General features: G+C 43.8%; 1 protein-coding gene across 3 annotated transcripts in view; it reads right to left on the bottom strand.

Moving 5' to 3' along the window:
- The window catches only part of fmnl3 (formin-like 3), a 34,467-nt gene extending 8,064 nt beyond the window's left edge, over positions 1-26,403 (bottom strand). For 2 of the 3 annotated variants that reach the window (XM_056298518.1, XM_056298526.1), the window contains exons 1-17: positions 25,863-26,403; positions 10,583-10,666; positions 10,301-10,381; positions 10,044-10,120; positions 8,077-8,160; positions 7,430-7,576; positions 5,131-5,239; positions 4,840-4,916; positions 4,244-4,337; positions 3,138-3,212; positions 2,750-2,860; positions 2,469-2,618; positions 1,679-1,780; positions 1,098-1,470; positions 662-754; positions 383-507; positions 46-248 (exon numbers count right to left, since the gene is read on the bottom strand). In XM_056298518.1, the coding sequence (XP_056154493.1) occupies positions 46-248; positions 383-507; positions 662-754; positions 1,098-1,470; positions 1,679-1,780; positions 2,469-2,618; positions 2,750-2,860; positions 3,138-3,212; positions 4,244-4,337; positions 4,840-4,916; positions 5,131-5,239; positions 7,430-7,576; positions 8,077-8,160; positions 10,044-10,120; positions 10,301-10,381; positions 10,583-10,666; positions 25,863-26,081 (2,204 nt within the window). In that variant the 5' untranslated portion in view covers positions 26,082-26,403. The remainder of the gene's footprint in view (positions 1-45; positions 249-382; positions 508-661; positions 755-1,097; positions 1,471-1,678; positions 1,781-2,468; positions 2,619-2,749; positions 2,861-3,137; positions 3,213-4,243; positions 4,338-4,839; positions 4,917-5,130; positions 5,240-7,429; positions 7,577-8,076; positions 8,161-10,043; positions 10,121-10,300; positions 10,382-10,582; positions 10,667-25,862) is intronic. The other variant, XM_056298534.1, reaches the window with a different exon arrangement.
- Between the last annotated feature and the right edge of the window lie 209 nt (positions 26,404-26,612).

Raw genomic sequence — 26,612 nt, 5'->3', positions numbered from 1 at the left:
TGGCTATATTTCAAAAAAGCATCTTTAATCTAGTAAAATACACACTTCTCTATGGCTCTGCAAATCTCTTCTGTGGTCTTGTTGGCCTTTCGTAATGTGATGGCAAGGTTTTTAGAGCGGTTGGCATCCAGGAGGGTGACTTTGTTTGCAGCCTTCTGGGCTACCTTACTCTTAGTGCAGGAAAATTCCACAATTGGACCCTGGGCTCTTGTCTTAAACAGCTCTTCAAACCGTTCCAGATCCAGCTCCTGTACATGACAACATACAATACTTTTCAGCTATTTGTTCTCAATGTAAACGTACAAACGTTGCCAAACTAAGTATGAAGGATCAAAAGTAACACTGAGCCTAGTCTACAAGAAGTTAAAATGGCTAAGATCACCTCCAGTACACGCTCATCATCAATCTCATTGAAGACAGTGCCGTTAATCTGATTGGGCTTCAGGGCAGTCCAGTTAAACACAGGCAAGCGGAACTTAGTCTTGATGGGCCTCTTGATTCTTATAGCTGTAGTCATATAAAAAAAATATCTGTTCAATAATTTCAGTTTATCATTCAGACTTTTTCTCTTACAGTGTGCAATGGACCTCCTTCTAGACTGCAGGGATACGCAGTAATCATGGCCCATAATATAGTAGTGCAACATTGTGTTGATTCTCACCTGATAAACCTGCACTGAGGATAACTGAGGGAGACGCGCCTGGCAAAGGTGGGGCAAGAGGTGGTGGTGGTGGTGGGACTGGTACTTTCTCTCCTATAAAGCAAAATGCAAACACACTTCTTAACACACACTGTACTGGAACATAAAAAGACAACACTGAAAACTGTTGTTGCACTCAGCACTATCTCTCCCTATGTATGTTGCAGTCTCTCTACTTGCACGCTCACACAAAGGAAACACGCCTTGTATTTCCCTTTCCTGTCTAGAGCACCAGACCACTAGACTGCTGCAAACCCTCACCTGGTTAAACACCAAAGGACCAAAGGCGGTGACAACTGAAGACAGAGCGTCTCTGAGTCCCTACAGACATGTAACCTTGACTTTCACATATGCATGTCAACAGATAAGACTTTCACTGTGAGTCATCGTCTCTTACCTGAGGCGGAGGGAAGAGGAGGAGGGGGAGGTGGTGGAGGAGGGGGTGGTGGTGGAGCTTCACTGGCTGGGGGTAAACTGGTGTCTGGTCCCGCTGGTCCTGTTAACTCAGCTGCAGATGCGAAAGACAACTGCCCTATGCTACTCAGAGGGATCCCTAAACCACTGCTCCCAGCTGCACCACCCACACCTGCTACACCCAGAGGCTCGATGGCAATGTCTCCATCAGGCTTCTTATGCAGACGGATGGTACCCTGCTGTTCTAGTTCCAGCAGACGCTTCTCTATGTTGAAGTGCCTCTGGAAAGCAGCATCCTTCTCCTTAATCATCCTCCTTAGGGTGTTGACCTGGGTGTTGGTCGACTCGTATGTCTCCTGGATAGTCACCAGGTGGTGATAGAGAGCATAATGCAATGACTCCACAAGATGAGTACACATCCAGCTTCCTGCTGACCTAATTTGCTATCACAAAAATGTTGCTATATGCATCGGAAGTAGATATCTATCAACTAAGGGAATAACCAATGAATAGCCTCGTTTATTGCAGGCAGGCCAGCCATTTACATTACATGAGCTAGCTTACCCGTATTGCCTGTAGATCCTTATCCTTCTGAATGAGCACCTTCTCTAGATCAGCTACTTTCATCATGGTCTCATTTTCAACATCTAGCAGCTTCTCCGTCACCTATGAAAGGAGATGGAGAGAATGGCATCAAGCATCCTCAGAGTACATGAAAAGAATACAAGGGAACGGAGAGAAGGGAGGGGATGAAATCAAGAATTGATCGAGTAATAAAAAAAGAACGTGTGCATCTCTCCCATCTGCACTCCCTCTCTCTCTCTCCTATACACTCTGCAGCATCAGTAATGTGTGTATGCCCAGCGGCATGATGCAGCAAAAGCAACTGACCCGGCTTTCACTTTTCGATTGGAAATGATTACACATGTTGCAGAGGAATTCACAGAGAATTTTTCACCCTCTTCCTCCCCCATCATTCCTGACCCCTGAGAGCAGAGTTTGTTTTGAAATTCCTAGTGTGATGTCAGGTCTGCCTACGACCTTTCCATATGAAGAGGGTCTTTTAGAGAGATGTGTGGGATACCCGGGCAACTGCCCAGAAAGACTGAGGAGACATAAAGAACAATATTATGATTGTTCACAAGACAAGTTGGATCAGTCTTTTTATCCAACAATTTCAACCTCATTATTACCCTGAACCATGTGTGAAATTCACAGAAAAAAAAAACCCCACCAGAATAGTAATTACTACAGAAAAAACAGCTATGCATTGTACATAGCTGGTGAACCACAACATCCTCGTAAATAGGCCCAGTGAACAGTGTTGGTGGTCCATAGTGGGTGGTGTTCTTACATGGGACAGGTGCTCCTCCAGTTCCTCCACCTTCTCCAGTGCTGCGTTCTTGGTCTCTGCATCTTCTAGCAGACCACCCACGTCAAACACATTATCCAGGTAGGCCTGGATTTGCACTGACAGCTTGTCACTCTCTGTGTGCTTAGATTTCTAACACAGAGGAGAGAGAGTTACAGTTATTCACTGTTCTACGCATGTAAATATTCAGTGCTTCAGGATGTTTCTGTTATTGTTAGTTTTTTTTTAGATGACAAAGAGCCAACAGGGCCTTGACACCTTACCTCCAAGTAGTCATCTAACCCCAACTTGGTGAACTCGTACTGCAGATGGACTCTGAAGTTCATGTCCTCCACCGAGTGCACCACAATGTTGATGAACTGCATGCAAGCAACCTGAGCCACAGGTGTAAAAAAGTTAACATTTAACACGCACAGGAGGACAGATTGAGAAACAGGCAACTAAAGTCAAGATAATTCTAATCAAATAAAGTTTTATTGTTCACTAACTAAGTTTGCACATACAAGGAACTTGACATTGGTGAGATGCTGGTATAATCACATAAAACAGACAGCTAGACAAAGACACATACCAAAAACACACACACACACAAAGAAAAAAATCTTTCTATGGTGGAAAACATTTGTGAGACTTGGACAGTTAAACACTCACCATGAAGTCAATGTTTCCATCCTCACAACGAAAGTAATCCATTAGCCTCTCAAAGCGATGCTTCTCCTTGCACACCTAAAATATTAAGGATGTATATTGAAATCAAAAATGCACTTGAGCTTGTAATTTGCAAGCTGCTAGAAAATGATTTTTACTTTTTGAAATTATTTGATAACTCAACAGAGGAAATGTGACCGCAATAAAGCTGGGCACATTATCAGCCTCTGTTTTATTTTGAATCAACTGTGGTCATGTATGAGAAGCTGTGATTTGAATGAGAATAAAGTTGGAACGTAATCCATGCCAGGGACTTTACTGTAAGTGGGCAGAGGTCGGCACACTCCATTTGCAATAACAATCCCTCCTAATTATAGGAATGCATGGGAAGGGAAAAGAGCAAAAAATAACGTGATGAATTTAGCTAAGCTCCCACACACAAATGCACTGGCAAGAAAGAGAAGAAAAACAAACAATGTTTTCCCATCCCTTCTCCAATTTTTTTGTAATAATGTGAAAATATAAAAATGCCATGCCTTATAGAATCCCACAGTTAACATTCTGCATTTAATGCGCAATTATAGTACAACTGGGGATATATACCACTGGTGGCTATCTTGTGCAGTTTCAGAGAGCTGTCACCATGCATTACTGCTTCCTTGGAAATACCACCATGGGTCTACAACTCTCACATTGTTTTGACTAGGAGGTTGATTAGCTTTTGGGTCTCTTCGGGTCTTAGATTGCATAGTAATTGGCTTGTTCCGGTGTTAAGATGTCTACGCAAGCAGAAATGGAGAGGCTAAGCAAACCTTTGTGGTTCACTGGCCTCCATCGTGGAGTTGATCCTTATCGCTGCTCAAGGTTGACTCACATCTGGTGTTTTAATGAGACAAATAACCTCAAACAGGCCAATGCAGGGCTGTGCTTTCCCCATTGTAGACTGCAAAACTCCCAATGACTTATTTATTTTCACCACTTTACCCTGGCTCTGTAAGTCTATGTCATGTCAGCCCCCACAGGATTAAACACACAAAGCCATGGTACTATAAATAGACCATTAAAAATACTGCTTTTCATAGTACATGTTTCCTAGGACAATACTGCACCTCTTTGAAGTTGTCAAAAGCTGACAGGATAATCTCGTGACCACCTCTGACCAGACAGACTGCAGCCAACAGTTCTAGGACCAGGGCTTTCGTCCTGGAAGCAAAGCATACACTCATCACTACAATACACAATGGACAGAGTTCAAAACCAAACCCAACCCTAACCCTCTCTGACCAAACAATGACATGTATTTCAAAGAGAAAAAAAAGCAAACTTTTTTACTTGCCCTGTTACTGGACGGACATCACTGTCCCTATAATTCTCAAAACTTCAAAGTGCCAACATGATGACATACAGCAGTTGTAATGTGTAATCCACATTGAAGTCTGACGCGGAAACAGGACAAAGACTTTTCATGCTTTTTTAAATGCTTGCACTCCAGGCCATCGTTATGAGGTGATCAGCCCCCATGGTTTACCACTAATCTCCCTTTGGTAAATATTCGTTTAATAGCCTGTATATACACCTTTGAGCCTCAAATTCGGAGAGAGGCAAAGCCCCATGGCGAATAGGAGGCATATCATATGAACAGGCTCCAGTGTTTGACCCACCCCTAATACTCTAAATCTATGAAGACAGGGGCCTCCGTTCTTACCGTGAGTTCTTATTGTTCAGGCTGAGAGCAATTTCATTGACTGCATGTGCGTGGGACATGACCATATTGAAGCCATACTGCGTGAAGAAGGTAGAGAGAACAGGATGTGGTCAGAGAGAACTTGAGCTTGTTGTATATATAATATATTCAGCTCTTTCACTTGAAGGGAAACACAAGCTTCATATCATCTGAAATCACTGTCAGATTACACCTTTTTTTTGTCTGTTACAGCTATAATATAGTGTTAAGGAGTTTAGAGAGTATAATAATGGTATTATTACTATTCAGTACCTGATAGTTCATGATTGCCCTCAAACACATGATGCAAACGTGCACATCGTCTTTCTGGCTCACAAGACGGGAATTCTTGACGGTTTTGCTGTTAGTTAATGAGCCGTAGCTGCAACAGATGTCAGATGTTAATATTATTCTGTTGTTTTATTCATTATCTTCCGTATGCTTTGTAACTTAATCATAGTTTGGAGGGCTGAACTGTATCTGGCATTCCTGTGACTGTGGGTTTGAATATGTTAGACAAGAAAAAGGTTGTGAGCGATAGAGAGAGAAGAGAGAGACAAAGGAAGACAGTGGACTGACAAGAATATCCGATTTGGTGTATGTGGTTACAGATGCATGACGGGAAGTGGCTGGTTTCCTCACCAACACAAACAGACTAAAATCTAAATTCACAGACTATCATTATGTAATTGTACACTGATGAGCCAAAACATTATGACCACCCGCCTAATGTGCTGTTGGTCCTGTGTGTGCCGCCAAAACAACCTTGAGGCATGGACTCTACAAGATCCCTGAAGGTGTCCTGTGGTATCTGGCACCACAATGTTAGCAGCAGATCCTTAAGTCCTGTAAATTGTGAGATGGAGCCACCATGGATTGGACTTGTCAGTCCAGCTCATCCCACAGATTCTCAATTGGATTGAGATCTGGAGAATGTGGAGGCCAGGGCAGCACCTTGAACACATCATGTTCCTCAAACCATTCCCGAACAATGTGTGTCGTGTGGCAAGGTGCATTGTCCTGCTGAAACAGGCCAGTGACATCAGGGAATACCATTGCCATGAATGGGTGTACCTGGTCTGCAACGATGTTTAGGTAGGGGGGCACATGTCAAATTGATGTCCACATGCATGGCTGGACCCAGGATTTCCCAGCAGAACATTGCCCAGAGCATCACACTCCCTCCACCGGCTTGTCGTCTTCTCACAGTGCATCCTCGTGCCATCACTTCCCCAGGTAAATGGTGCACATGTACAAAGCCATCCACTTGATCTAAAAGAAAGTGGGACTCGTTGGACTAGGCAACCATCTTCCATTACTCCAAGGTCCAGTTTGTATGCTCACGTGGCCACTGTAAGCACTATCAGCAGTGGACAGGGGTCGTCATGGGCACTCTGCGGCTACGCAGCCCCGTACGCAGCAGGGTGTGATGCACTGTGTTGTGACACATTCCTTCCATAACCATCGTTAAAATTTTCTGCGACTTGTGCCACAGTAGACCTTCTGTCAGTTTGGACCAGATGGGATGGCCTTCCTTTCCCTTGTGCATTTATGAGCCTTGGGCACCCAACACCATGTCGTAAGTTTGTTCCCCCTTGGACCAATGCTGGTAGATAGTCACCACTGCTGACCAGGGGCACCGCACAAGCCTTGCCGTTTCAGAGATGCTCTGACTCAGTCATCTGGCCCTAACAATCTGGCCCTTGTCAAAGTCGCTCAGGTCTTACTCCTGCCCGTTTCTCCTGCATCCAACATGTTGACTATGAGAACTGATTTTTCGCTTACCATCTAATCTACCAAGACCTTGACATGTGCCCTTGTTTGGAGATGATCAACGTCATTCTGTTCACCTGTGAGGGGTCATAATGTTTTGGCTCATCATGCACCCATCACGATACATCAATAATATAACTTAGTTGGTGCAGTTTTTTAATGTTGTGCAGTGTCATAAGTTACCTGTTTTATCTATGACTGACCCATTACATCATCTTTCCAAGCAGTGGTGCATTGTACTTAAATTTCTACTAATACAAGTAAAATGAAAATCTATTTTTAACTGTATTACTGCCTGACTGTTTCTCTTATGTTATATATTTACAACTTTAAATTTGTGTAATTAGTTCTTTCAGTCATTTAACCTGCTGTCTCCTCATCTGCTGTCTCTGTGTGTGGTGTGGTGATGAGGAGGAGAATCAAGCATCGATGTGCTGCTGAGCACAGCTGGCTTTTATCTAAGACTATACAGACACATCTGGATGGAGGAGGAAGAACTAACTAAGAGTGATATAGAGCATGAGACATACAGGATAAAGGATAGAGAACCCTCACCCTCAGTCTCTGTCTCTAATACAGGTTGCCGTGTATTTTAGTTCATACAAACCAAACCCATGAGGTCAGGAGAGAGGAAATCCTCCCTATAACTTATCTTCAGCCAGGGGTTTTCCTGGCTAATGAGCATAACAGCTTCAAGGCTGCTAGCTGACATGCTAACATATGTTTGAAGCTTTTAAGGTTAGTACAGCAAGCCAATAGTAACAGTTAGTAGCGGGAAAGCTAGCTGAGCAATACGTACCGGAGGACGGACTGGCGCGCAGAGCGCACCAGTGTGTTGCAAAAGGGCTGGGTGCCCGTCTGGTGCAGATCCTCAATGGACCTGCTCCAAGACCTAGCCTTCTCCAAGGTACCATCCTCCCCATTCTCTGAGCCCTCAAAATCCAACCTGGGCCACGGACAGACAAATGGACATGCCAACAAAGAGGCAGAGGGGCATACACGAGGGGTGAGGGGGAGGATTGGGAAGGTCAGGTTAGGATTGCAGCTTGGTAAAGAGCCAAGGGTTACAACTAGAACTACACCATCAAGCTGCACAGTAAAGCTCAGCACAACAAAGGGCATGGAGGATCAGTCTCACTCAGGCATATTACAGGTCAGCACCCCATCACAAAGCATACCTCTAGCAACACATTCAGTATGCCAAGTATGCAGCGGGGCCTACAGGCACATCAAGGGGATGCAATATTTAAATGCAAGAGCACTTTTTACACACCAAAGCAAGCAGTTCATTAAGATCTACCAGACATATATGTTAACTAAGCAGTTGGATCCACAACCCATCTTTGTCCAGTTCCTGAAGAAAAGCTTAAGCTTACAGTCTAAAACATGTGCGTGGCAACCAAGAGAAGGGGTGTGTGTTTGTGTGGACAGTATGTCTGTACTCACATGACAGCACACTGGGCAAAGGAGAGGTACTCCACCAGGATGTCCAAACCTCTGTTCTCATCATTAAGGAACTCCCTGACCCACCTGTGACGTGGAACACAGATGGGGGGTTAGTAGGGCACCACATTAACAACACACCCATATCCTCTGATTTCAACTGTAAATGGAAGGGAAGAGAGAAAGACTTGGGGGGGGGGGCAGACCAAATTAGGAGATTTCTGAGTTCCAATTTCTGAGGGTGACAGAAGCCATCTTATAGGAATCTATAACTTGGGAGTGGGGTGGTGGGGGGGGGGGTCCCCTGTCTTGATGGAGAACTTGGCAAGAATGCGATAAAAAGTAAACAAAAAGCAAGTCTTCAGATTTCCTCCCCATTTAACTCCAGGTTTCTGGAGGGAGGAACAACTGCAAACAAAGGAATTCCCATTGCGATGAGAGAAAGAATGTGGAAGGCATATGGCTGAGAGAGCTGGGCTCAGGTCGAACCCCTGACAGCCTCGGTATTTAGTCCCCCTCAGCCCCTCAGCCCCCCCCCCCCCAACCCCTCTTCAAAAACCCCATGGGGACAGTATATGGGTAAAAGGTTCCTCAAAGAGACTTTAAATACTAGTTAAGGGAGACTGGCTTTTTGGTAACACAAGTTGCTGGTCAATCAACAGTGAGTCAGGCGGTAAAGCAAAAGTAATGGAGGAAATGAGGGGGAAGAGGTGAGCAGAAGAACAGAGGAAAGAAAACAAAGTGGTGAGACTGGGCTGAAATGGGAGGAGGGGTGAGCGGGGAGGCACACTTGATCATCAGCTTCCTGTCTTCCAGTCCCTCTCTCTCTCTCTCTCTCTCTCTCTCTCTCTCTCTCTCTCTCTCTCTCTCTCTCTCTCTCTCTCTCTCTCTCTCTCTCTCTCTCTCTCTCTCTCTCTCTCTCTCTCTCTCTCTCTCTCTCTCTCTCTCTCTCTCTCTCTCTCTCTCTCTCTCTCTCTCTCTCTCTCTCTCTCTCTCTCTCTCTCTCTCTCTCTCTCTCTCTCTCTCTCTCTCTCTCTCTCTCTCTCTCTCTCTCTCTCTCTCTCTCTCTCTCTCTCTCTCTCTCTCTCCCTCCCTTCCTGTCCAACCAGTTGCTATTTCAGATTATTTTGGCAATCTGAGGAATAACATATCAGAAAGAGCCTGTGATTTAGACACACACAATGAACAGGCCTCTTATACGCTTAATGAAACCTACCAGTCTTCAGAAAATTGTACTCCTATTCTTTTCCTGAGCGTCTTTCTGGGAAACACATTTGAAGGCCTTTTTGATGAAGCGAAATACAATATGAGGTATTCTTGGCACACCTTGATGCTATGAAGAGTCAAAGCCTTTTCAGGATTCTCTTAAGATGGTTTTAAGTGATGATGATGATGACGACAACAAGGCCATCAATGAAAAGGACAAAGATATTCTAAGTAACAGGCATGTGTTGTAAGTGCACAGAACACAATAAACAGCTTGAGTAAATAAAGAAAACTTAGTGAACGAAATGAGCACTAAAAATCTGGCAAGAAATGCATATTCATAAAGGCATCCTCATGTGTGTTTGTGTGTTTTTCACTGGGTTCAGCATTGGTGAGCCTGGCTTCCTGTCCCTCTGGCATACAAAACAAAGCTTCCTGCTCTGCTCAACACTATGGGGAGTGGACAAGGCAGCACAATGGCTACCATCTGGGTATTATGAGGACCAACTCTGTTAAGTAGAGCTGCAGAGCTTGGCAAGCTAGAACAATAGGATGGGCACCAGAAAAAGCTCTGGGTCCCCTCAGATGGAAAAACAGAGAACAGACCATTCTTTGCATGGGGGTTGGGATGGATCTCTTTTACTTTACTTAAGTCCTCATCATCATCATATGCAAAGCTAAATAGATTTGGAGGGCGGAGCTACACTGGCGTCAAGGTTATGTTGTCGATCCTGTCATGGGAGAGTGCGATTAGGATAGATTACCCAATGTGGTTTGTCCTCAGTGATATTTCCAGCTCCCTCAACACTTTGGTGGATTCCTGCACCCGCCTTCGAAACTTCTGTAAAGTAAAATCAAAGTGAAAGGAGAGCCTTTCCGTTAAAAAACAAAGCAAAATAAAAAGTTTGGTCATGGCCCAAATGTTACTCCATTTTGCAAATTCCTATTAAGAGGAGGTTAGGCCTTAAAGACAAAAAATATTTTGTGGTTTCGAGGCAATGAGTTTGGTGATAAAGCTCACCTTTCGTGTGACTCCAGGGTCTAAATAACCTCTCAATTTCTGGATGTAGGTGTGGGGTGGATTTTTCACTTGAAATCTCTCCTGAAGCCCAGAGAAGACAGTTGACAGAATAAGACAGATGATAGAATAAGTACTTCAACATCAAACAACAGTGGACAAGAAAATTATCATGTTCATGATATCGTGAAGCTACTCACTATCAATGTTATGTTAGAGTTAGAGATGGATTAAGGGTGCATATATTTTTCGCACTGGTTTAGTGATTTTATATATCAGATGTACCTGGTCACAGATAAGGTCCCACTTCTTCTCATTGTCATACTGTCTGAGGAGCCTGGCTTTGTCTGGAGGCAGGTTCATGGAATTCTGGGAACACAAAAATCAAATAAATATTTAGCTTATGTTAGTGCCATGTGTCTTTAATTGAGGTTTTTGTTACTATTCATAGGAGCAGTGACTTTGTGAATCAGTAAATAGTTTTTAGGCTTCTGATCACAGTAGAACAACACAGCTTCTTCCCAACCTTGAGCAGTGGCATTATATGACCTCACTTCCTGTGTTGACTTTGAGCATCCTGTTGCATGAGCTCATCCACATTGCCTCTGTATGCTCAAGCTTTTGCTATACTCTGGCTAGACTGCACTTTAAACCACAGTGACTGCTATCGCAGGAAAGGCTTATTGCCAGACCTATCATCTATTCAGCCATAAAAAAAAACACTTAACACCACACATGAAATGTCCCATGGCAGTCAGTTTTACCATGGTTCAAATGAAACCCTAAATTGTGTCCTAATTTGTGTTTTGAGACCAAGCCACTTAAACATTTTATGTCCTTACGACCACTGTAAAGGTAAATACACACTATATGACACAAGCTTTAACTAATTACTTCCGAGAATGAGCCAGGAGCTCATAAACACGGGTCAACTTGGAAATCTTGAAATTGAGGAAGTGCAACAATATGAGGGTGCTCCCCTCCTCCTGAAACTGATCGCCTCAGCGTTTCTCTTTGAAGAGACATGAGGGATTGTTTGCACTGGGACTCCCCGCTTACGCCCGCGCCAGCAGTGCCCCCAAGCCTCGCCACAAACTGCCTGTCAGCTTGACTTTTAACCCTCTGCTACAACTCGGGCTCCAGTCCAACATATAGCATGACACCCTTTCAACCCATCATGGCCAAGACACACTGTTCTTACAAGGCGTTTCACTATTAGTGATGCCAGCATGTGATTAATGGATGGAACAGCCCATATAGTTTTTCCTATGGTTCGCAGTGACTCATAGAGGTGCAATATCACATGCAAGTTTTTTTTTCTTTTACAAATTAATTTTCCAGTCGGGATCATTCACTCCCTCCACCAGCACACTGTGAATCATGCTGACTAGAGGAATGAGGATGGCGTTGAAGGCACAATGCCTCTGTGCAGCAGCACTGTGGTTGCCACTGACTCATGTGTCTGTCTGCCTATGAAGACTTATATAAGATGGTGTTGCGTTTCTCCTACAAACACATTTTAAATCAGACTAATGATTTTTTGTCACATAACTCCTACCCTAGCTGCCATTGTAAAGATGTCACATTTGCACAGAAATGAAGCTACACAAAGTTCTTCAGAAGTCAGCGCACAACAGAATTGCTGCAAAACTGCAGGGACTAAAAAAAAAAAAGCCTGAGAAACTATCTTGGGCTCTGACTTGCGGTGGAAAGCAGTGACTAACTGTTAGATTGGAGCTCTTTGACATGCCTTGGTTTCCAAAACCCACACAGCACAGAAAGCAGAGACGCCATGCATTCCACATGTCAAGAATTAAAGGATGAATGTGCCCTGTTCTTAATGGTTACAAATTTGCTGTAAATTCTCCTTTTCTATGTCCCTACAAGCCCTCCCCATTCCTACTCTCTCTTTCTCGTCTCTTCTTCTAGCATATATTTTATGTACAACACAGTCTCTTTCCACTCTGAAAGGTCATGCTGGACATGTGAGGGAGGTAATTGAAGGGTAACGTCTCTCTACTGTCCGGGCCGCCCCTATGAAAGTCTTCTCAGGGAACACAGCTACCAACAAACTTTCAGCAACAATGTTTTTGAGTACTGGATTTCCAGGAAAATTACAATTAAAGTCAATAGATGACTTTTGAGGATTAGCGATAGTATGTCATTGTGTATTATACATTGTGTACTAGAGGCCACCTAATCAATATGACCTCAAGTCCATCATTATGCGACAAAACAACCACAGATAGAAGAAAAATCAGTTGTTTGAGATGTGTACTGCACGTTTAAAGGGAACTATTTCTGTCAGCCTGAAAAAGGGTAAAATCCTCTCTGCATGTAAACATGGTGGCAATCTAAGTTTGGTTCAGTTTACGCTTACCTATATAGTCCTTGTGTTGATAGCAGGAGAGCAGCATATCTTTATGACAAACGATTGCTCCATTTGGTGGATTAAGGAGATTTGGACAACAGGGAATGGATGTGTGGATAGTTAAATTATTAGAAAGAACAAGTAATTGTAGTGAATGGATATTTTTAGAGCACCCCAGGTTATGTGACATATGATTGGTTCTTGTGGGATATCTGCCACGGCATCTGGCCAGGCCCAGAGCCCAGTTCCCTTTGTTTTCCTGGTCTGTCAAGCATAATAAGGAAGAACCTTAGGGCAAACAGGCAAAAAGCACGGTTCGTTTTTTCAGTAATCTAATTTAGAAGCAAACACTGCCACAGTTCAGACCGAGACAGAGGCGCTCATCCTCCAGTTAGTAATGTCAAGGGGACAATGACTCTTTCATATAAAATCAAAACCTATATCCCTACATTTATTACAGCTGCAGTGACAATAAATGTGTTAAGGACTAGTTCTTCAGCTACTTAAATGAGTGTGATAACATTAAGAGAGAAACGTAATGTGTTTACTTTAGTTTGGCTTTTTGACAGTTACAGCCTCGGGTCCTGGAACGTAAATACAGGTGCAGCGGATGAGGGTGGTGGTGAAATTATTAACACACAGCGGATGAAAAAAATGGAAGGCTCATATAAACCTGGGAAGCTAGAGAGGAGGTTTTCTCTTGTCCGAACGCAAGAGGGGCAGAGGATGTTGGCTTTCTAGCTAGATTTGGGTCATTTGAGCCAAGTAACGAAATTTAGCTAATTTAATTTCACTTTGTCCCTGAATGATACTATCTCCAACTTCCTGGTATTACACGAAGCTAACTAGTGCTAGCTTTATGTGAAAAGGAGTAAAAAAAACAACAACAAAAAAGAAAAACAACAACAACAACTTAACGCATAGATACCTGTCATTTCTAGTGTAGGTGAAATTCAAAAAAATTACCAATTTTTTTTTTGCCTGTTATGTTGCCATACTGCCCACGTACTTTCTCCTCTGCAAAGCCTTCCTTATTTGATCTGCTGGACAAAGGGTTCAATGTGAAGCTTTGGTGCTGTGCCATTGCCATCCTTTGACATTTGAGCTATTTTTTGCCGGTAGAAAATTGCTAACAATGGTTGGCAAACAGGGTCAATACATGCCTCCTTGTGTTGTGAGGCTTCCAGTCGGTGTAAAAACACAACCTTTGTCCATTTAATAACCAGACCAACTGGTTCTGTTATCCCCACTATCCTCCCAATCACTGGGCTCCCGTAAGTTTATGGACAGAGCCTTGAACTGGTGAAAGAGCTACTTTCCTTCTTGCATTGCTACCTTCTTTTGCCATTTTATGTAGACATCTGGGGCTCATTGGACAGGATTCAAGGAACCATGTTCCAATTCTTTTTCTTTTCTCACACGCAAAGCCAAACGTCAAAAGCGTCATCAAAAATAACAAGCGAGAGGGAGCAAACAAAGTAGATACGCATGGAAGATGAAGTAAAGCACCTAGAAAAGAATATGAATTATGGGAAAGGAGCAGAGCACAACCGGCAAAATGGTAGATTGAAAGTATATAAGTTGTAAAACAGAGCAACATTTAAGCTATTGATGGGGCTGGACTGAGTTTTTACAAGACTCAACAGTTGAAGTGGTTGAAGGGTGTCGGGTTGCCAAATGAGGAGGCTCAGTGGTGGGCTGTCAGGGCCATCAGAGCCTTCTCTGCTGGCCCAGTAAAAATCAAAATCATAATCTGTTTTTTAAAAGTTAAATTGAAGTGTGCCTGAATTGAATTAGTTGTTTTCTCGTGAGGTTGAGCGGGGATTTCCTATCTCATCAAAGCACATCACAGCTCCTTGGACCAGCTCTAGTTTGCATTGCTAGCCTTTCGTGGAAGCCCTTCAGCCAATCAAATTTTGATGTGTAGTGACAGAATGCCCCAGGGGCCCTGCGATGTATCGGTGCCACCCCCCAGTGTCATCATCAACTTTGAGCTTGGCACCTCTTCCTAATATATAACGAGTGGGTGTATTGTAGTGTTAGGCTACTGGAAGGCATGGAGAATACATGAGGGCCATCAGAGCGTGGGTGGAGCACTCTAGTCACGCTCAGTCCTCCACAATCAGAGGGAATGATGAGGAGCTCATGGTCATTTAGACATCCGAGTCAACTAGGCAACTCAATCTGCCTTACTCTGAAGCTGTCTCTCTGATTTGTGATTTGGCTTGGCTCGAGTTTATGACCTGCAAGCCCAGTTAGAAGCTGCTTAACTACAGCGCTGAGAGACAAATGGAGGCGAGGAACAGGATGTTTTCCTCTGCACTTTCCCACAACTAAACACCTAAAGCAGGATAAGGCATGGCAGATTTTCCTCTATTTCTGGAAAAGATAACAGTAGCAAAACAGCAGTCTGTATTTCTGGAAGAGTCAGCGTAGCACAAAATTGCTTCCTGTGTTGTGTACAGGCAGCATTTTATGTTGGTGAGATCTTTGTGGTAAATTCAAACACTCAAATGGTTCCAATAAAGTGGAGTTTGTTTTTTAAAATGCAGAGCAATGCGTGAGCGGACCTCATTAGTAATTAAATAAGTAAATATGTAGAGTGTAATCCTCTCTTTTCACATTCTATAAACAGGCTAAGAGTGGTTGCATGGTATGGCGATAACATATCCAGGAGTCTTTCTCCCGCCTAAAGTAACTTAGAGTAAAAAGTGATAAAACTGAAGGAGCAGCTATGCTTTATCTGCTCCCCACAATTTGACCATTTTTACAGAGGCCAGACGCAGTTTTCGTCTGCTGAAATTAAGACGGGGGAGGGGAAGGAGTGGATGGATAAAGCAGAGTAGATGGACAGAACCTGTGGCTCCCCAGACTTGGAGCCCCAGACAGCCGTCCTCACCCCCCGACTGTGTCTGTCTGTTTCTAAGTTGTCTCGTCATCTGGGTGGAGTCTAGGAAGATGAGACCTGAGGTGTAGCATTCAACACCAACATAATCACAGCTACTATACACAGCATCTCTACTGAGCTTTCAGTAATACACACAACAAAACACACTGCAGTAATACTACAAAAAAAACAAAAACAAAAAAAAGTCAAAACCCAAGTACAGGCTCTCTTTTCCAACATAAAGTGTTGGTTTCAAAATAGCAGTGCGTTCAGAAAAACACTTGCATGATGATCCAGGGTGCTCTCTGACAGGGGTGGAAAACAAGTCAGGCTGCCAGTCCCCATCAGAAAGTGGATCTAAGATAGAGGGCGAAGAAAACAAAGTGAAGAGATGGGACCTGGGATGTCACCTTTAAACATTTTACGGAGTATACTTTACGCCCACATGATGAGAAAAGCAAACCGTCTTTTGACTCTGGACGTAGGATGAGTCCCAGCACCAGTCTTGGGTGGAGGATATAGGTCACAACAAAACATCTCCTCATAAAAATAAGTGAGGTGGGGCAAGTAATTAGTAAATAGTGTTTATACCCTAAGCAGGCCTGAGAAGGACAGCCAGGGTACCTGAACCCCCTTCTGTAACTTTTTTTGCCCCCCCTCTTTTCTCCCCAATTGTACTTGGTCAATTGCCCCCCTCTTCCGAGCCATCCCAGTCGCTGCTCCACCCCCTCTGCTGGTCCAGGGAGGGCCGCAGACTACCACATGCCTCCCCCGATACACGGGGCATCGCCAGCCGCTTCTTTTCACCTGACAGTGAGGAGTTTCGCCAGGGGGACGTAGCGCGTGAGAGGATCACGCTATCCCCCCGAGTTCCTTGAACAGGCGCCCCAACCGACCAGAGGAGGCGCTATTGCAGCGACCAGAACACATACCCACATCTGGCTTCCCACCCGCAGACATGGCCAATTGAGTCTGTAGGGACGCCCGACCAAGCTGGGGGTAACACGGGGATTCAAACCGGCGATCCCTTCAGTACCTATTTCTGCCTTATCATTACATCCCTAGGCTCACAGAAGGGGAGCAAGCCACCTTGCACTACCACACTGCTGACAAACAGTGCACCGGTACCATTAATCACAATCCATTTTCCCTATCTCTTGTGGCTCACCCCGAGAAGGTTATATACACATACATACTCATCTCATACTTGTCCACTGTGAATACATGTGATTGGGCTTATCAGGCCCAGACAATCTGGAGGAATGACGTCATTCATGGTAAAATCAGGTGGGGCAGTGTTACTCCATCCCCGACAGCAATCTAAAGATACACTTACTACACTGGTCTTTTGCCAATAAAGTATCACTGCCAGCACTATTGTTTAGCTTTCTCCACTTCCTTGGCATTGAAGCACAACAAGGGGAGACAGGACAGGAACGTCAGCTGTTATCACCGCTGTCGTCAATGGACTGTGTTTCCTTAGCTCTTCAGGAAATCAAAATTTACCCTGACCTGAGTGATGACTTTTTTGTTCTGGTGCTGTTACATGTGCAATGAGTGTGTGCATGTGTGTGTGTCCATACGTTTGTGTGCCTGTTTGCATTTGAGTGGGTATTGGGTGTCTTTCAAGCTTCCAGGTAAGCTGAATTGAGAGCGGCAGAGTGTAGTGTGAGAAAACAACACCACCGCCACCACCTTCTCTGACCAGACATCTGATCGCCCTGCCGCTCTTTTACGAGGTAACCCAAACCAGGCAATCACAACAAAGCACGAGTCCTTCACAAAGACGCTAGAGGAGCAAGGAGGCCTCCAGAGAAAAGCCCTGCCACCTCTCCCAAAGACACAGCTGGAGGGGACTAGGGGGGAATTCTCAAGGAGCGAGTCCAAGGAAATAAAAAGGTTTTATAACAGGGCCAAAGCAAGGGAGTCAAGGAATTGTGTCCCCACACATACACATACTTGCTCAGAAGCAAAAAACACTCACTAGCTATTATTTACAATCTAAATAAAAACAAACCATGTTACATGATTAGAATAACAGGCAGCAAGGGGGCGAGGGCATTTACATGTAAAGCTAATGCCAGCGGCCAAACCACATTCTCGACATGAGAAACCCAAAGACCAAATTTGAAAACACTCCAACGTGGCTGATCCAAAGATAACAAACGGAGCCTTCATGTCCATTTTCAGTCTAAAAAACTGAATGTGGAAAATATATTTGGATCAAATTCTTGACAATAAAACCGACTTTAATAGCAGGCTTTGGATAACATTACGTAATATCCTTCACCAGACGGATCAGTCCATGTTCAGTGCCACTCTGACATCTGAAACATGCCCTGAAATGCACCACAACACAAAGCATGGGAGTGTAAAATCCCTGTGACACCATGTTGATGCGGCAGTCATCAGCAACACAGTTTACAGTTGTGGTGTAAAGCTTTTAGCTTCCTTCAGCCACCTCTGCTAGACTCAGCCCAGTGTTGACTCCACAGCCCCCCTCACCACCTCCTCCCTTCTCCGGTCTGGCCTGGCTCTTAACCTCAACCCCATCACTCCCATACACCCTTTGCTTCTAGTCTCTGACCCCGGAGTTAGTCTGTTGAGGGAAATAACTTTTCCACTAGTCCCTGACTTATAATGACAATACCCAACCAAACAGGCCTTGCTCGGTTAGCTATGGCAACAAAGGGTTTGGTGGTGTGCCATTGTAGGTCGAGTCATTGTAAACTATCTCCAAAAAGTTATTTGCTAAACCGTGTATTTACCCAGGGACATGGGAGTAATCAACAGCAGAGATAGCAAAAGTCACACTGGGTTCAGCAGAGAGACAATTATCATCCCAGGGTTCTTTGAAGCCCAGCTTGTCACGGCCAGGAGATAAAGAAGTAGATGTCAGAAGCTCAAGGTCCTCCCGAAGGAATCAGATGTTACTCACAGTTAAAAAGATGAATAAAACTCAAAACTGAGTTTGTTAGTTTAGTTTTAGTTGAAGTTTTATTTGAGTTGTTTAGTCAGTACGTTTACATGATGTCAGAAAAAGTCGATTTATTGTGTTAGTCTGACTAAAACTGGACTTTTAAAATACATGTAAACATGTTAGTCTGACTGAATTCGTACTAAATCGAATTTCTCGAAGTCGGACAAACGCACCTAGATAATGTGGTTGGGGATCGATTTACTTTGGCATGTATACGCTTCAATTGGCCACGAACTGGCCTAGGCATTCTGCGCATGATCCATAGTTCCTGCGGCAGTCTTTCACCCAGAAGTTGCGTGGTAACACTCCAGGAGTATACGGCGTTGTCTTCTGCCTTCGGACATCACCATAAGCACCATGGATAGCGTGCATCTCATTTGTACCAAAAGTAAAAGCATAGAGTACGTATGAAATGTACAGCGCTGTATAGTTGTCCATGTTTTCACCGCTCAACATGGAACCCGCTTGCCGCTTGCTAACTTTTTGTCGCTGGTTTGGTATGTGACACAATGGGTCAACCGGAAGAAGGTCCAATAGCAACCAGCTGAAAGGGGGCATATCACCACCTACCGTACCAGGGTCGGACATACTTCCGTCAATAAATCGATTCTCCCCCAGTTCTTGTATACTGGGACAATGACAGTAGTCCAAATACATGGCCTAATCGAGCTATAACAGTAGCTCAACTTAACTGTACATGTGTCACTGAGTGAGTCTTACAGAATTTAAATTCCATCATATGCAAATGACATAGTATGCATATGCATGAGCTGTAACAGACAGGACACAACAAAAGAGCATACCTACTAAAGCATGAATGAATGATTTCGGTCATACATTTGTGTTCATATGCGGCAGACAGAAAAAAAAGAAAAACATCATCGTACATATTTACATCAGTCCATTTCACACAACAAAACTCAATCGATCAATGACCGAAAAAGGAAGAGGCTGAAGCCCAGGGCTTATTGTTGCCTATCCTATACAGTTCTCAAATTAACCTAGAATATCAGAGTTACAAAAGCAAGAAAAAAAGAATTTATACTAAGTTGTAATCCTTAATTATTTTACATTTTGAAGATTTTCTGAAACTTAACAGCGAACTACGCAATTTCAACTCATCATTAAGACCATTTCATAGCTTGACTCCCAAAACTGAAACACATCTGTATTTTACATTGGTTTTCTCTTTTATAAACAAAACACACGCGCACACACGCACATGCGTACATGCACACACACACAGACACAGACACAGACACACACACACACACACACACACACACACACACACACACACACACACACGAATACTAACCAAAGATAGTCTGACCAAAGAGATTTGTTTTTGGGGTTTTTAATAGTTGTATGGTATGTTAAATGTACGCTGGGTGTATGTGTCATTGATTCAGTTTCTGCATTTACTCCTGCTTATATTATATTTACATTATGTTACCTATGTTTATGTAAGGTTTATGACTACATTTTATATGTTGTCTTCTAATGTAAAGCACACTGAGCTTACTTGTAATGAAATATGCTATATAAATGAAATTGCCATTGTTTCACTTTTTTATACTAGCTGGTGTTCTCGGTGGAGTTGAGATGACAGTGTTCAAAATCTTAACAGTTAAAAAAAACTATTCTAGGAATCTTACATCACTAAACACTGACCCTGACTACATTGTCACATACATTTCTCATGAAACAGGAAATTCAGGAAGTGTGTGCTATAACAAAGGTGTAAATGAAGTTATGACCACATTATAAACAAACCGCCACAACAATTGGTTATGAATCAGAGATATTCATTCATTACTGTGAGGCAAACATCCTGTTTGCTCTCCTCTTAGCGTCCATGCAAGGCCAAGGGAAATCCTAGCCAACAGACGATATACATAAAGAATGTCGGGAATGCAGGTACATGAATGCCTCAATAAATCAGGCCAGCCAGACCTTCTGACACACTGCCCAGTTAGAGAGCTGAGAGATGACCGAAGAGAGAAAACAACAAATCTGAGGGGCAGCCAAGTAGAAATAAAGGTAGGGGCATTAACAATGTCACAGGAACTTCCCGAAAATTTTACACCTCAAGAACGGCTCCGAGAAGCGTTTGATAGGAAAGACTGCAAAATTACAGTAACTAAGGGGAGTAAAACCAAAAGAGAAAGGAAGTTGACGTGGGTAGATGTTACACGAAGATAACTGGGTCTGGTCATACATCCTTGAACAAATTTCCCCTAGTTTCCCATTATTTCTTCATCTGCTTTAAGTCACATCAACCCTTTCCAATCAAAATGAAAAGAAAAGCAGAAGTAGAGGGCACATGAGAAACAGACGGAGACAGTCGACTACGGAGACTCTTACGCAAGGCAGGCTCGCTTAACAATTGGATCATCTATGTGAATGTAAGGAGGATGGTATCGGAGAGGCAACGTTATGCCCTAATCCTTTAGCTCTTCACATGAACTCACAGCAGTTCCTTGCAGTGTCCATGTAAAAAGAGTAAAGCAGCACAAAGGGCACCAGGGGATGAGGCCCCTCTCTAAAACAACACTGACTGACAGAGTCCCCATTGTACCAAAGGAGAAAACCACCTCTCTAACACAGAGCCTTGGTGCAGCTGCATTTCGGCAACATGCAACCCCCCCCTCCCCATTGCCACACATCAACACACATGCAAACACTTTAATACATGCAACCACTTCAACACACGTACCCAGGAATAGCATGCACACGTGCAACACACACACACACACACACACACACATGCAAATCAATGATAAACACACACTTTCTTCAAATGTAAAAAAATAAATCCCCCCAACACTAATTGGCAACTTATTTTGCACAAGGTAGCTTTGTGTAAGATTGGAGACCACACAAAAATGTTGCCACCATTTTCCATTATAGAAAAAAGTGGTCAAATAACCAAGTTCAAATATTAAATGCACATCCAGCTGACACACTTAAGAGTCCCCTTAGTGCTTTCTGATGTTATCTGGGGGATAAGATGACTGATTACTTTAATAGAATTAGTCACTCAGGTTGGTTTCATTTGGGAAACTCACGCACAATGCCGAATCTGTTGAATCATGCTTTTTAACTTGACCTTTGCTGGTGAAAATAACTGGCAAGAGAAAAAGTGCTAAAAGTCCCCATAAAAAGCTAGCCCAGATTGGGGATGGTAGCCTGAGGGTAGAGAAAGCCAGGTGGACTGCTAGTGTTGCACTGCAGCCTGGGCTTCTGCTCTGAAATCAAGTTAGCTGTTTGCACTCAGCTCTCATAATCCCTGTCTTCCTGGGGCTTGGTGGTTGCTGAGCCAGATGTACATTCTCCCAACTTGAGTGGCAAAACAAAAAACAAAAGCAACCCCCCCTCTCTCTCTCTCTCACACACACACACACACACACACACACACACACACACACACACACACACACACACACACACTGCTCCTTGGAAAAGTAGTGGTGGTGTTGTTGTTGGGGCTGACATGCCGGGGCAGAGAAATAAAATGCAACCGCCCCTTTAACAAATGAAAATGATTTAAGCTTAATGTCCCATAAACACATCACACAGCTTGACTCCATTAGTTCCACTTGAGTGGCATCTATCAAACCCTTCATCTCTCAAGGCTGCCTTTAAAAGTTCTGCCTCCAGGCTATAGTGATGTCAGAGAGGGTCTGCTGGAGTCTCTTTGTCAGCTGTTTCTGTCTGACTTCACTTAACAACCACCACAAACACTAACTTTCAGTGTGATTTCACTAATACACCAGTACCTTTCCCCTCCCCTCTCATTCCTTTATGTACCCTACAAATACTGATGAGTTTATCCACACAAGGGGGACTTTCCCACTAATAGTAAACGCCCACAAATATCAAGTCGTACGGTCGTTGTACGGTCAAATCTACATATGATGTAACTCCATGTCAGACTAAAATGGATGCTGGTGCTTGAACCAAGTCAGACAAATCACTTGAGATGGTCTCCAGTGCAGTCAAGTAGTGAAAATAATCACATGTCGCTCTCCAAACAGCTTCTAAAATACATGTGTGATGTCTAAATGCGTTGGTAAAGTCATTACAACAAAGTACAGGGGCAGGCAGCCAGTTCAAAAGAGAAATTTTCCTTCTTTTGAGTTCTCCAGTGGCCTCAGCCCGACTAGACCGCAGGAATCCAGAGGTGGAATGGTGCAGGACCACTTTGAAAGGGGATCCCAGGCAGCCAAGGCCTCCGCTCCAGACATGCTCCTTTGAAAATGGCGCTACCATCTCACATCCTTTTCACAAGGGAGAGTTGTATGGAGAGAGTTAAATAATAAGCCAGACTCGCTGTGAGACAGACTTCAGGGAGCAGAGAGGTAGGAGGTGCATGCTGGGTAAGTGAATGAGAAGTTGCACTTTTAGGTAGTCACATAGTCTAGAGTCAAATAAGAGTTCCCGAGGACAAAGAAAAGTTTGTGGAAAAGGAGCCCAGCTGCCCTGAAGGGGCTTTCTGTGCTCTTTGATGCAAATATAGGGTATCAATGTATGTGTATGTCTGCATGTCTCTCTGTGAGGTCTAGGTGGGCCTATATTGAGGTGTAGTTGAAGTAATGGCTGGTCATGGGCCAGTAGCAGCTTCCAGGAACACATATCTTATTGTAAAGGAAAGTGACCCCTGTGGGCCAATGGCTACAATGCAATTTCCTCTGTAAAAAAGAAGGGGGAAAATGCCAAGCAGCTGTTTCCAGCCACAGAAGACCGAGCTGAAGCTATTTCTGAGGGTGCTAGACTAAAGAAACGTGGGGCAATGCCTTTAGCACATGCTGCCGGTTCGACTTGATGCAGGCATTTTATTAGCAGACCGCATGGAGTCCTCTAATCTAACCCAGGGGTCTTGTCCCCCTTCCACTCCTGTCAACCATCTACAGCCGAGCAATCCTGCTAAAGTCATTAACCCGGGTATAATAGTACACTGGCAAAGACTGCCCTCATGACATCATAATAGGCTGCTGTCATTCCAGTGGGACGTCTAGAAGCTACGTCTGAGAACAGAAGGCAGTCCCACCAGGCAGACACAGACACATACGCACATCCATTTACACAAGCAGGCCATCGCGCAATCCTCTAACGCAATGGTGCATGGGAGGGGGAATTACCCATTTCCAAATGTCCATTTATAGAAAGTGCTTTATTTGTTTAGGGCCACTAGCATGCAAATTACGTCTGTGAGAACAAACGAGTCCATTTGACATGATGAAAAAGAAATCAGAAAACCCCTCATATTGTTTTTGGTGTGTAGGTTTCTTTGCGAGGGAAAAGGCACAGTGGCATGTGGCCACAGCAGCCACTTTGCAAAATACTGGCTCTCTCTTCCTGCCAACAGAAAACCTCAGGACAGTCACTTTGATGTGCCTCTATCTCACAGTAAGAAGCAGGCAGGGCAGAGCAGACCATTGTCCGATAAGATGGCTAAATATACAAGCATGTTGTTCTTTCCCACAAAGTAAAGGAAATCTGCAGCGACTGGAGGGGGGGTTTGAAGGGAGCTTTGAAAAATCTTTCCCACTTTCAAAAGATGGCTGAAATGTCGAGCCTAGTGCGTTGTTGTACCAAAAACATATTCTATGCATGGTTGATCATAATTACAGGCAGTGAATTTGGTTCCCTCCGACAAAGCATTTGGGCAGCTTAAGTCAGCTCCAGACTTACCATGATCTATGTTGATAAAGAAAAGATTTCCAGTCTCACCTCATGAAACATGTGAAGTGATCAAACCAATATCCATTTTAATGTAATATCATAACCACAGACTGACTTAAAGGTCTTCCATGTGGAGAAGATATGAAATGTTGTCATACTAACTTACACCTACAAAGTAGCATAGCGTATGATTGTGATAATTGCCAAGATTTAGCACAGCAGTCAACAAGTGGGCTGTGAACGGCTTCTAGCTGTGCAAGTCTGTTGATATGATGGCTTTGCTCCATATTCACTGATATCTCAGCCAAGCAAATGACAGCTTCATTTCAGAGGGCGTACACACACACTCACACACACACACACACACACACAAGCTCGACAAACATGCAACATTTTAGCTCATTCTGAATCGTAGGTATGAGGATGCCAGGATTTTGTTGTAGGCTACTATAATTAAGGTCTTATGTAGCTAAAAATTGAGACTGGGTGTGGTACATGTGTTGAATTCAAGTATGGGACACGAAATAAATACTCAAGACCAAAGCTCCCGTGGCCATGGCAGGAAATACATGTTCAGTGAACTAATTGTAAGAAGAATTTACAGAGAACCCATGGTATGATACTAGCTGGTTAATTCATCCTTGTGATGTTAAGGAGCGTGATGGTGGGAGAAACACTGGTGTTCCCAGAGTTAAGCTTAATGATATCTGGTTGCATACGCAATGAAACGGAAATAATCCAACGGATAAACATCCGTCCTGCAAATGCATCAATTTCTTTCAGTTGTTGTGTTGTTATTTCACTAAAATCAACCAGACCCAGGATAGGGGAAAGAACTGTCCACTTTTTTTTAACTATGCAAAATAAATACCAGCTCTGCCAAGCACTGTTAACTTTGCATTTTGAATCACGACGAGCTTCGTCTCCACTTTAAAACGTTGATAAATGATAAAAGTGGGTGTTGACTGTGTATGCTCGTTGTTGCACAGCGCTCAGAAAACGCTAGCTTGAGATGTCTGGGGGTGGTATACTTACTCTCTTGCAATCTCTCGGGTGTGGGAGTTTTGGGGGAATTTAGAAAATGTGATGAAAATACTTTGCGTCAACACGAGCGAGCGGGGGTTGCCATGATGTGCACTGACCGCTCTGTTGAGAATAATGTTGATTTAGTTTCTGTCTTTTGATGTTTTTAACCATGCTTAGATTTGCCTCATTTCTGACTTGAGGGGAGACAAAAGAAGTGCAGGAGAGGGGGGAGCAGCAGGCAAAGAACTGGGGGTGGGACGACACAAGTAGCTCCATTTGAAACATCAGCAACCCATCACGGGCAATAAAGAGAGAGTAGTAGGATACCATTGTGCAAAATATGTTGCTCATTGCCTAATGACGAGCCTGCTCAAAAACAAGACCAAACCATCCTCGTTATTATTTGAGCAACTAAGTACAACCAAAAGATATGTTAATGGCCAGAAGAAATGACACTATAGTACAGAACAATTCAAAACAGGGATAATATCACTTAGTATACCATGAAGGAACGGTGGTCCACAACTTTAAAACGATGCAAAATGGGTTGCCTGATCTTTCCTTTTATGGGAACCGGGAAAGGAAATATATCATAAACTCACTGGTAACTTACCAAAACAATGGCAAATTTCTCCTCCAACTCGGTGGGGTCAGGCATAGGCACTTTCAGAGGCATAATATGATGCTTCATCTCCGAGTCGTCTCCCACGCTTTCTATATTCCCCATTTTCCCAGCAGAACAATATCCTTCTTCTTGCGTTTCTTTAAGCGGTATTCCAAGAAAAAAAAAAGAAAATCTCGTGTCCCCAATCAATTCAACGGCGTACCTCATCCACGTCTGTGACCCGAGACAAAAAGCTGACAGTGCAACACGCTCATGTTACTGTCCCAAAACGATAGAGTTACGGTGTGGCAAACTGTGTTCTCCCACTAAACTTACTTTTCAACGAGCGGTATCTAGGAGTATAACTGTTTCCTATTCCATAGAATCGTCTCTGATTTACCTGGCCAATCCATTTCTTTCTCTAAATGTCCTTTGCATCAGGTAACTATTCTTATCCTCCAGAAGCGATAACTGGGTTGCTGCTGAACTTTCTTGGCTACGGTATGTTTCCATTCATTATTGTTGTGTGATCCTGATTAAGACTCCTCGATGGTGCCTCCACTCAGAAGGCTGGCTTTCTCTTCTCGTCCCGCCGCTTACGACGAGGCAGCTCCGCCACTGGGCAAACGCGCTGTCAATCAACTTAAAACTCCGCTGTCCTGCCCCCTCCCCTTCCTCCCCCGTCCTCACATCTGTTGGCGGTGAGCTCAGATGCAGCTGGATGGATTGGTTAGTCGCGACTTCGTAAGCGCTTTATCG

The sequence above is a fragment of the Lampris incognitus genome, chromosome 2 (genome assembly GCF_029633865.1).
Source record: "Lampris incognitus isolate fLamInc1 chromosome 2, fLamInc1.hap2, whole genome shotgun sequence".
NCBI lineage: Eukaryota > Metazoa > Chordata > Actinopteri > Lampriformes > Lampridae > Lampris > Lampris incognitus.
This window is presented reverse-complemented; position numbering and strand designations above follow the sequence as displayed.